The 12,272-nt window shown below is 36.4% G+C and overlaps 2 protein-coding genes and 1 long non-coding RNA gene across 3 annotated transcripts; all 3 read left to right on the plus strand.

The window, feature by feature from the left end:
• The first annotated feature begins 2,208 nt into the window (after positions 1-2,208).
• On the plus strand, positions 2,209-5,868 carry LOC140989204 (uncharacterized). The gene is made up of 5 exons (XM_073458341.1): positions 2,209-2,369; positions 3,068-3,203; positions 4,725-4,862; positions 4,938-5,059; positions 5,532-5,868. The coding sequence occupies exons 1-5, from the start codon at positions 2,323-2,325 to the stop codon at positions 5,689-5,691; spliced, it is 603 nt and encodes a 200-aa protein (XP_073314442.1). The 5' UTR covers positions 2,209-2,322; the 3' UTR covers positions 5,692-5,868.
• Positions 5,869-6,112: 244 nt separating this feature from the next.
• On the plus strand, positions 6,113-9,242 carry LOC140989231 (uncharacterized). The gene is made up of 3 exons (XR_012177457.1): positions 6,113-6,517; positions 7,505-7,761; positions 8,970-9,242. It is a non-coding gene; the product is annotated as an uncharacterized lncRNA (long non-coding RNA).
• Positions 9,243-9,683: 441 nt separating this feature from the next.
• LOC140989763 (probable mitochondrial adenine nucleotide transporter BTL3) lies at positions 9,684-12,200 on the plus strand. The gene is made up of 4 exons (XM_073459149.1): positions 9,684-10,143; positions 10,254-10,557; positions 11,213-11,680; positions 11,802-12,200. Exons 1-4 carry the CDS (start codon positions 9,797-9,799, stop codon positions 11,868-11,870), a joined length of 1,188 nt encoding a protein of 395 aa, XP_073315250.1. The 5' UTR covers positions 9,684-9,796; the 3' UTR covers positions 11,871-12,200.
• The last annotated feature ends 72 nt before the right edge of the window (positions 12,201-12,272 follow it).

Raw genomic sequence — 12,272 nt, forward strand, 5'->3', positions numbered from 1 at the left:
CTAATTAATCAATTATAATAAACAGGGTCTAAATTTTTTTTAAAATATAATATCAAATGCGGAACGTAATGGAATCACTCAACTATACATATCAATATAAAAGTAAAGTACAAGTCTTGTACTATATACAATCATTTACAAACTAAGGTTCAACTACTAAATATCAAGTGTTCAACCCTATCTCAGATCAAGTCCGTAGTCTCCACTCTAATCACGATCTCTCTCTTCATCTCCTCGACCCTGAACCTGTCCCATCTGTTGTCATGCACACATACAAACACGACAACAGCCGGATAACTCCGGTGAGAATAAATCCCAGTATAAATCAACGAAACATGCAATCATATAATTAATATAAAGCATGAAGGAGATATCAGATATATATCAAAATCTGAAACATAATTAATATCAAACTATCAATCATACTCGTGACTCCACGACTCAGACTAGACTCAATCCTAGTCTAGGGATCCCGGTTTTCAGACGTTGGTATTCCTATATCGACCAACAGTAATAGAAGAAACTCCGATTCTATCCACGTCGATATAACCAAACATCCAGTGTCTTGACCTATCCGTCACAGACTGTGGCACTATCGCCAATACACTATCTTGTGACATCGTGCAATGTGCCCGTGGCGATCCCGCCACTATCAGGTACTTCTGTCACAAGATCACTCGTCTAATATTCGTCTAACACATGCTCTCTATACATCAATAGAACAAGCATATCAAATCAAATCAATGCAAATAATAACAAATAGTATGTGATTTAGGGAAACACAAGTATATCCTACTTGTGTCGATCTCCCAATACCACATTGACTTATACCTTTCGTTTGTAGTCTCGGTCTGAAGAAACGGAAGTTCTGAACTCAAGATTGTCTCTGTAAATCTGAAAGGACATATCGAGAATAATAATACCAACCTTCCATTCTCAATTCAATACTGAATCTGATTAATCTGAATTTAATTCAAATCATCGGCATAACGGCACAATCTCAATATCCCCGTAAATACCATATCAACAAATATCAATTACAAATCATAACCCATATCCGATACAATCTGTAATCAATCAATAATTTAAATCTGTCTGGTTTCAAGTCCATATAATCAGAAATTCATAACAATTCCATAATCAATCTGTTCTTCGATCTGACTTCGATTCTACGATGTGTAGTATTCCCAGAACACATAATAATGATCAAATAATAATTTCTCCAATATCATAATTTCAAATGATAACAGAACTCAATAAAACTTACGTCCTGCTGTAGCTCGCGTCGAAAGGATTACAGAACTGTGTTCGGATTCAAATTCTGATAACCAGATGTCATACAATAAAATTTCTATGGTGTAAGGAAACGTTGAGGATTAATTCATGGAGCTTCTCGATTTTTTCTCGGGAATGTGAAATTGGAAATGAAGATTAACATTTAAGTTGCAAGGTGAAGACATGTGTCCACTCAATTTTTCATATTTGCACTTTAGTCCCTCAACTTTTCACTATTTACAATTCGGCCCCCAATAATTACGAAATTGCCATCAAATTTAAATTAAGTATTTTTCTACTTAATTACAAAAATGTCATCAATAATATTTTTTTTTCGGGGTCTCATAAAATTGATAACATCTCGGGCCTTACACTAGCTGCTATTGCACGTACGGTATTATTGTCTTGTATGAAACTATATATATTTTAGAATGTACGTATATACTTTTGATCTTCATATAAATATGAAATGTAACAAATGCAATCTAGGGGACTTAGCTTGCATGTGGAGCAAAAATATATTTCACACTTAAATATAATATAATATAGTAGAACAATTTTTATTTTTTTTTTGTTTTGTAGGATCAATAATTCTAAACTAACTATTCATTCGCAGTACTACCATCTTACATATTGTACCGATAGACGATTAGAAATAATATTATTCACAACGTTAATTATCCATCTCTCCGTTTCTAGCTAGGTCAAAAGGATTTGGTCCATTCCGATGTACTTTAATTTTACCAGTTGCGTGGCTTTTGGATATCGAGCCTTTTGATCTTGCTCTAACAACGTACATTCGGAACAGAACATTATATTAATAATCAGGTAGAACAACAAGTACCTTAATATTTGGTATATCAAGCCAATTTATATATGTAAATAATTTTATCCTCACCTAAAACTATTTAAAAAGTCTTTAATTTAATTTTTATTATTATTTTCTAAGATAAATAAGTGGAATTTGGTTCATTTGTACCCTAACTCTGTTTCGTCTAAATTTTGGGGATTTTTCTTCCAAGGGCACGGATCGTCTGGACGAAAGAAATGGCCGTGACTTCTGATGATCACGCCACAACGGTCTGCACCCACTGGTAAGTTCTTTCTGATTCTTTTTATATTTGCTTTTGCTTTCGTAATTCTTGGATATCGCCTCATTATGAAGAATTAATTTAGTTTTTGGATGTGATCAATCATTTTCTTCTTCCATCAACTCGCTCCCTATCCAATACCTACTTTATTTTATAATAATCTTTATGTTGGCTTCATGAAGCCTATGTACTATGATCCCGCAACTGAACATAGCTGCAGATTATTTGTGCCAAGATTTGCGTGATGATTGTCGTCAACTGTGAATGTTCTCAACGCTTGTGTTACTCTAGTGATTTATTTTGTATCAACAATTTTACTGTGAAAATCTATGGGTCTAGAAGCACAGACCCTGATTGCCGATACTCATTTTTTGGTCTATGTTTATTGAAAAGGTAAGAAATAAATGAGCTGAGTTGGGCCAATTTCGCCCCTTTACTTTCTTTATGTAACCTCATTGATGAGTTGCGTGTATTCGTTGTTCAAAGTGTAGTTTGACCATTCAATTTCATTTTCAAAAACCTGTTTTTACATTTTTTAAACAATGAATGTCTATAAATGTCTAATTTGATGTTGAACTGGCGCCTTCATCTTTTCGGTGTATTATTATAATTGTTTGAGCTGATATGCTTTGATTATTTTTTACGTCTCAACTTTGGAAGTGTTTTCTGATTTGTTTTTTTTTATTTTTGTTTTTTTACAGTGACAGGGCAATCCCTTCCTCTAATATCAATTTACATTTTGCACACTGCTCGAGAAATCTAGAAAAATGTAAAGTATGTGGTGATATGATTCCAAAAAAATTGTCAGAAGAACATTTTCTCAGCACTCACGCCCCGGTATGCAATACAATTTTACCATTTGAAAACATTATTAACTGGATTATGTACAAGAACCATCTGTGGCTGCTAATCTGTCTTGATTGCTACTGTTGGTTCCGTGGTTGGATGGTACTCTGGTAGATTTTGGTGTGACTGAGTCCCTAGCCGGAAAAGTTTTGGATGATAGATTTTAATGTGAATGAGTCCCTAACTGGATAGGTTTTGGTAGAACCATTTGTTATCTGTCCATTCCTAAGCAAGCTGTGAGACCATTCGATTGGCTGGGAGATGTAGCTACCAGTTGCGCGGGAGAGTGGAACAAGTCGTAGGTAGCTACCATGAAGCTCACATGTCCTTGTTTTAGCATTGACTTTATATAAAGCTTATCTTATTTGTGCATGAATCTTGACTATATCATTGATATGTTGTTCTAGCGTGTAAATCATAGTTGTATGTTTTCACTAGCGATTATCTCATTTGCATGTTACTTTATATTTGATGTCACTTTCAGTTTGAAATTCTATGAAACTTTGCTCAGCTAAAACTAACATCTAGAGTATAAGGTATCTCCCGATGCTAACTTGTGAATAACTAAATCTCATGGACTCCTTTACAAAATTCCTTACTCGGGCTAATATGGGTCACCATCTCATTAACCATGGGATAGTTGGCTGTACCAGAGTAAAAAATACATTTTTGAAGTATTTGAGGGGGGTGGGGGGGGGGGGGGGGGGGGGGGGGGGNGGCTGTTCGCATCATCAGCCCCGGAATAAATGGGTTCATTTGAAGCATTCATGTTGTATGACTATAGGGCCACCTGGTGTAGATGTGTTTTTTTATTACACCCTATGAAGTCCTGAACCATTTTAGCTAGACAATCATTTCATTGTTCTTCTTTAAGGAAGATTTTCTCGGCAATCATGCTCTGGTATGCAAATTGTTCTACCTACTGAAATGACATGACTTGATTTTGTACAAGAAGTAACGACTGCTAAAGAATGTTTTGTTTTTAGTCTTCTCGGTATTTTTTCTGAGGTTTGATTAATAAGTTTTTCGTGTGAACGAGTCCCTATTAAGGGGGAACTTATTTTTGTTAGACCCATTTATCATCTATCAGTTGCTTCTGAGCTCACATTTCCTTTTTTGCATTGTTTTGATTAGGATAAATTAGCGTAATTATTTTGATTACATAAGTATGCATAGACCTTAAAAGATTCCCTTACTATGACAAGCTTGAAACTTTTACGCATAAATATAGCAATGGTCTATAATTTTAAAAGGTTTTGTCTTTGTCTTTTTTTTTTTTTTGGGATTCGGATCACAATCTTCTGCACTTTTCATTGTGATGGAGATAAAGTCTTCTACATTTTCTGACACTAACATCATTTGCAACATCTATTTAATCATTTCCTTGATTTATTTTGGTTCTCAAATCATTTTATAACTCTCCTTTTGTGGATGGATCAATGGTCAGATAATCGTGAATTCATTCTTGTCAGTTGACAGCTATGTATGCTGCTGACCTTGATAAATTGGCAGGTGGCTTGTTCTCTGTGCAGTGAAACAATGGATCGTGACATTTTAGATGTTCACAGAGGAGAAAATTGCCCGAAAAGGATCGCGACATGTGAATACTGCGAGTTTCCTCTGCCTGCAATTGATTTATTGGAGCATCAGGTAGTTAGTTGCTTTTGATGATACTGGAAATTGTCAATCTTGTGTGATATAATGTGCTTTTCTTGTTTGATCCAGGAAGTATGTGGGAACCGGACAGAACTATGTCATTTGTGTCACAAATATATTAGACTTCGTGAAAGGTATGGCCATGAAAGCAGATGCAGCGGCATTGTTGATAACGCTGCAGAATCTTCCAGGTAAATAAATCACCGATTAACTTATGCCATCACCTTCTACCTTAAGTTTTGTTAGAATCTTGAGTTTCACAAGGGAAAATACCGACCCATCTTCTTTGGTTGGCTTGGTGGATGAAATCTTCCTATGAACATGATTAAAAAGGAACTTTCCATTACAATTAAAAGGCGTTGTATTGTTACTGAGGAGATGGAATATATTGAAATAAAGGAGGGTGGGACAAATTTTTCGTAGGATATTCTCATTTTCTTCGTGCACTTGATGTATTAGATCTTTTCCTAAAAACAACAATACTTTTAAATTTTGTAGAAATTCCTTCAAATTTAAATTCCAAAACGAGTCGTGCGAGGGATGAGAACATGGCATTTCTTGTAATTACTCCTTCACCCTGCTCCAGCACCTGGCTGTCATATTCGTTGCATTTTTTCTATGTAATTTACTATCTACTTATCTTGTCATCACATGTCTTTGAAGGAACACGAGGCAACCTGAAAGAGGTCGTGGTGCTCCAAGAAGGCAGCAGCGGGGGTTTTCAACCAAACGCTTCCTGTTTACTATTGCTATTACGGGAATTGCAGTTTTGTTAGGTTCACTCTTTTTCCGAAGGAAACCAGATCACAATCAAGTTCACTGATACCCTCAACTGCCGAGTTTGATATCTGAGACTGCTGATTCTATTTATGATTTTATCCATGTTTGTATAAGAGTCTGATAGTGCCATTCTACGACCCTTGGTATCTAATGTGCATGGATTAATTGGTGTTTACTTACGTAAATGTGGTATAAGAAAATTGATTTCATGCTCTTTTTATTCGTTGGCATTTGGTTGGATCCGAGTTATGGGATTTAGGGTCGAGGCTATGAATGAGCATTAGCTTTATCTGCCAATGCTACAAAACATCAGTTATATGTATTTTTTCCAATTCTAAACCTTTTTTAAATTAATTCTTAAAAAAATAATTTCGTCGAGGGCTCATGAAGAATGTGCACAGCGTTGGTTGTGATGATTTTGTGCCAACAAAATACAATTGAAGTAAAATTATTATTAAAAAAATAAATAAATTTAAAGAATTGATCACTGTATTGTATATTCGTTTTCCAATTCATGGATCGTCTTCGAGCTTTAGCTACTATATCAATCACAATTTCACCATTCCGTTCGTCTTCGCATTCATTCTGTAACCACCGTCGCACCCGCCTATTCAACTCCCGGTGCTCTTACTTTCAAGATCTCCGTCTCCTCTCCCAAGCACCTCCAGATTTACGATAGAAAGACTACTCATGCACTTGTGCATTTGCACCCGATTTCCGCGAGTTCTGCATCTCCCTCCTCCTCAGGTTGTAATGGAAATAGGAGGCTCGTCCTTGTGGCGTGCTCCACGGTTACTGTAGTACTAGCTACTATACAAGCTCGCCCATGAAGGAGTTCCTTTCTTTCTAGCTCAGCTCACTACTTTCGGGTATCGATTTTCTCTGCCCTTTCTACTTATACATTTTTAATGTTGAATTGAATATTTAGTTTCTAATTATAAAATGGGTTTTGAAGTATGATAATTGGCGCCTGGTGAAAACAACACATTTTCAAGTTTAATTAATTTGCTCTCCATTTTTTTTAGTTATTGTTGACTGACCTGATCTCGAGTTATCTACGATTCAGTCAGAGTTGCCCTGCATGCTATTTAATTTATAGCTTACTGACCTGCGCTCTAGTCAACCCAAATTTTGAATGTTCAAAAAGTGTTCAAACTTCCTACTTAATTAAGCAGTCTGCTTAAACGAGCATGAAACTTTCAGACAAGATAATAGCAGCCATTTGCTTTATATCTCTTGATCGCTAGAAATCTCAATATTTACGGAAAAACTTCAAGTGAAACCTAACCCAAGTATGTTGCATAGCTGTGAGGGAATGAATTGGGAAGAAATTGAAGTCACCTTTAGAAGTGAAATTTTTTGGCATATACATGTAAGATCATTCCTAAGCTGACAGTATGCATTTTTGCTTCCTTTCTGGCTTTTGGATTGAGTTCGCTTTGTCTAGTTTGTAACTATGAATTATAATTCTACCTTTTTACAGCAAATTCACGAGATATGCATCGAATACTGCAAACATATGTCATGCTAGGATTTTCTGCTTCGTGATCGGGACATGCTATCGTCTGATTATTCATGCGAACTATGATTAACCACTAATCGTTAAAAATTTAATGGAAATCAAAAGATGGTGGTTATTTATTATACACTGGTACATGGCTATGTATGTCACTGGGCTTTACATGAGGTACCAATCTGGCATTGTTACTGATCAGATGCTCACCTAAATATGCAAAAAATAAGGAAAAATGCTAGGATTTTTGCCTATTATTTACCTCCAATTTATCACGAACACAGAAGTTAGTAATAGAAAATTTAATGGAATTCAAAAGATTATGGTTATGTATTATCCACAGGCATGTGGCTATATATTTGCTGTGCTATACTCGAGGTACCAAGCTGGCATCGTTACTGATGAGATGCTCGCTCTCCCAAAATCACGTTTTATAATCACTGGTTTCCTAGAAGCTCATGGGGTTGTTTCTGGAATGTATTCTGGATATGCAAGACACTACAATTTTTACCAGTTTGTTTTGACGTGGGCCTCTGTACTGAATGTCGTGTATCTCTAACAGCCAATCTTTCCGGACCAGCCATACCCATATTGAGTCAGGTAATATAAATTTGATTTGAGCTGGACGTTAAATTTTAGCCGTCTGATTCCTCAGTTCAATGCAATTAATTTTTTAATCAATGTATACAGATTGTATGCATGTTCAGTAACTTTTGAGGTGTCTTTGAGAGACATGTAATCTTGACGACACTTCTTGGTGGTATTATAGTCAATGAAATTAGTGGGAGACTTCGTGGCGAGGGGAACTTGCACAAAGACCCTTTTCTTTTCAATTTCTAACAAGAACCTTTTTGCTGGGTTAAGTGTGGAGGCACTGAACTATGCTGCCTGGGAATCCTGCAAAGTTACCGATGATTGCTAAAACTTGCACGTCTTTGGAGTTTAATGGGGGAATCATTTTCATGGGCTGCAGTCTAAGCTCTATACTGAAGTATTATTTATATTGGACAAAAGTCAAAGTTTGTGTCTCCTGGGGGTAGGTATTCAAATGGATCATGTAATCTCATGAGGGGTATCATTTACTGCCCAGGCTTCCATCTTAAATTTCTCTTTCTGTGAGAGAATATACTACCTTTTCTTGTGACATTTGGAACTTGGGTTAAATAAAAGTTCAATTTGAATGATTTATACAGGACTATCATATTTTCAATTGAAGGTTTGGAATCACACGTTTCAAAGCTATAATTAATTAAACAAATAAGCACAGTATAGTGAGTTTGTTGTGCTGACACAATGATGAAGGTGAATCAATGATCTGCTGGTGCATGTTGAGGTTTTAGGGCACTATTTGAGGTGATCACACGTCATTTAGTCAAAGGTTATTTGGTGACAAAGTTATGACCGAAAACAAGAAATTTACCTTGTTTATGTTGCTTGAATATCCACCGCGGCTATAGCAAGCAAGAGAACTGAAGATTGTGAGTTTTGCTTGTGATATCCATCTTGGAACAAGGTCGTTTGTATAAACTTTTCATCTGAGAAATGTCCGAGTCGAAGCAGTTTTTTAACAAGATTCTGTTTTATTTCTTCTTGAATTACTATCAAAAGCAAGTAACAAGCTCTTCAATGGGATGATTTCCAAGAGTTTTTGCTGCTTGTTTGTGACATGACAACTTATAGAAGATGAACTTCTTCTGCATAAGTTCTTAGAATTTTTGTTATTTCTGTTTAGTTTTGGAGCTCTCTACCCCGTTTTAGTAGTGCGGCTTTGTTACTTGTACTGAGCTTATGTGCTATATATGGAACAGGATTTATCAAAATCCAGCTCTTTTAAAGGCGGCCTCTGCAGCATTCTGGACTTCATGTCATCATATATCAAAACTTTTTTAAGCTGGATTGGTGACTCGAACCATGGCGGTCCTTGAAGCTTTAGCTGTTTAGATATCTCAAAGTCCTTTAACATATTGCAATTTGTGCGACACAATTTATCTTTGTTTTCGAGTTTTTAACCATTTAAATATGATATGCCTGCGCATATGTATGTACGTACTGTTGTCAGCTGGTTGATATTGTTAATCAAGTGCCCCAGAAACCAAGAGCTGTGCGTTTAAACTACAGAATTAATGAGGCTGACAAAACCATGAGCCCAATCAGCACAATCGCATGGTTTTTCAGCTATTAAGTTTTGCATAAAAACTCTTGTGATATTTGAGTCTCCCACGAAAAAAATATTACTTTTTATTGTAAATATGAAAAATATTGATCTGTCTCATCAATAAAGAGCAGGGACATATTTTTTAAAATTTTTTTTTATTGTTATCACGGTAATCTCTAGGGATAACCAAATGCACTACAAAATAATCATCACTTGAACTAAAAATAAAATAAAAATTAACTTAATTATCAGCTCTCTGGTTCTATTCAGTGATTTTAAACTACGTTTCGATGGCCATTGGTCAACTTATGAACCAGTATAATTTGTTCAAGTTCAAAATTGATTTCATACACAAACTGGTTGGTGGGCTTTCTACTTGGCAGACCTGAAGCCCATCTACATTTGTCCCAGTTCTACATTATCCACCAGCATCTCCACGTTCCTTGTGCTCCTCCTCACTGCTATTGTATCGTACCAGAAATGCCACAGATTGACACTAAAAATTCATCCCATAACCACGATGATTTGATATTCTATTCCGGTGGATTGTTCATCAATGATAATACAATTCCTTTTTCGATTTACAGTAGATTTTCTGGGAACATTCCTTCTTTAGTTCGTGGAAAGTGGCAGACAAGAAAGTGTGATGAGTTCTTGTGTCTGAGCCTGTCGGTGAATAGAAAAGATGGAGTGATTAGTATTGTATCTGAGAGTTCCCCATTCGCCACGGATTCTGGAGAAAACGCACAACTTAGGTTACGTGGTCGCGGCGCCGTGAACACCACCAAGCATTTGTGGGCGGGGGCTGTTGCTGCTATGGTTTCCAGGTGCCTCATCTATACCTTGTTACTTTCCTTCCAATTTTAGTAACATCAATTCCAAAATTTTGAATCTGGAGACCTTCGTGAATTTATCCTCGTTACTGTTTCTGATTCAGAACGTTTCTTGCTCCCCTCGAGAGATTAAAGCTAGAATATATAGTTCGGGGTGAAAAAAAGAAGTTACATGACCTCATCAAATCAATAGCTACGACTCAAGGATGGCGGGGATTTTGGAAAGGGAACTTGGTTAATATTCTGCGTACTGCTCCTTTCAAGGCTATCAATTTTTGTGCTTATGATACCTATAGAAAGCGGCTTCTCAAGTTGTCTGGGAATGAAGAGACCACAAATTCCGAGAGGTTTCTTGCTGGTGCTGCAGCTGGTATCACGGCTACGATACTCTGCTTGCCACTGGATACTGTGAGTGGCAATTCATTACTTGCTTCGTTTATTTACTTTTTCTTTTACTGAATCAGTACATCTATCCTTTGAAAAGTCGAGTGATTGTGTTTATTTGTTGATGAAGGAATATTGTTTCTAGAGGTTAAATTGTGGGTTTTGGAGGTTAGTACGATAAGTTTAAATTGATATCTTTGTTTTGATGTACTTTGGAGATATCAAATTAAACTTATTTCGAACACATGCTTACTTTATTCACCAACTGTAGTTTAACTTTAGAAGTAAAGTTCAGGTTATGGAGGTCCAATTGTGGCTTCATCTTCATTAGTTTTGACTTTGTATATGTTTGGTAATAGGGAAAGAAACCGGTACGCTGAAAATGGGAAGTAAAATGATTTTATATTTTAGTGGAAGGAGAGAGAGGTTAGATATGAATTTCCAATTTTGTTTTGTTTACATACAGAATGGTTAGCTTTAGATAAACTTTTAATCAAAGATGCCTGGGAAATTTCCATCAATTACGTGCCATTAAAGAGGGTGAACTTGCTTTTCTTTTGCAAATATGTCGAGTGATTGAAGGCTGAAAATTCTTGCCCAACTCACCATGTGTGATGTGGTTTACTTTAATTTCCTTGGTTGGGTTCATGTTCTTGATGATAGCGTGTGCATGTTTCAGATTCGGACTAAGTTGGTGGCCCCTGGTGGGGAAGCATTGGGTGGTGTAATAGGTGCTTTTCAGCATGTAATCCAAAGTGAAGGGTTCTTTTCTCTATACAAGGGATTGGTGCCATCCATTTTGAGCATGGCGCCATCAGGTGCTGTTTTTTATGGTGTATATGACATATTAAAATCAGCTTACTTGCATTCACCTGAAGGAAGAAAAAGAACAGAGAATATGAAGCAGCGTGCTGAGGACTTGAATGCCTTGGACCAGCTGGAGTTGGGACCGATCAGGACTTTGTTGCATGGTGCCATTGCTGGTGCTTGTACTGAAGCTGTCACCTACCCTTTTGAGGTTGTAAGACGGCAGCTCCAATTGCAAGGGCGTGCATCAAGATTAAGCACGTTGGACACTTTTCTCAAAGTAATAGAGAGAGGAGGTGTTCCTGCTCTTTATGCTGGTCTTTTTCCTAGCTTGTTGCAGGTATATTTATTGTCTTTCAGAATCATCTGTACTGATTGTTATCTCGACTTTCTAAAAATGAATGGAACTATAGATAATCAATCCATCATGCCTGTCTCATTCTTTGTTTGTTGTTGTTCAGGTATTACCTTCGGCGTCAATAAGCTACTTTGTTTACGAGTTTATGAAGGTAGTGCTGAAGGTGGAGTAACTAACAGGATCTTTACAAATTATCATTATATTATTCACTCGTCATACGAATTACGATGCTTCAATGTGCTATATCCTTTTCGAACAAAGGCTAGAGAATCAGCACGGGCTCATCCAGTACATGTTTGACATTGACATGAATGGTTCCATATGAAAAGGTTCTGCCAGGATAGATAACCTCATGAATATCTATCTATCTTGCACAATTGTTTTGTACATAACTCCCCAATTTTGTTGAAATGCTAGTCATTTTTGTATTTTGAGGATTATAACTACGTTTTGCAATGTCAGGGTGTTCTATAAGAATGAAAAGGAATAAAGAATTTTAAGACAGCCAAGTTTAAATAAATTTTTATGTAGAATTTCGTTGGAAATGTCAAAAGAGTGAAAATCAATCATCCTT

The sequence above is a fragment of the Primulina huaijiensis genome, chromosome 12 (assembly GCF_012295235.1).
Source record: "Primulina huaijiensis isolate GDHJ02 chromosome 12, ASM1229523v2, whole genome shotgun sequence".
Taxonomy (NCBI): domain Eukaryota; kingdom Viridiplantae; phylum Streptophyta; class Magnoliopsida; order Lamiales; family Gesneriaceae; genus Primulina; species Primulina huaijiensis.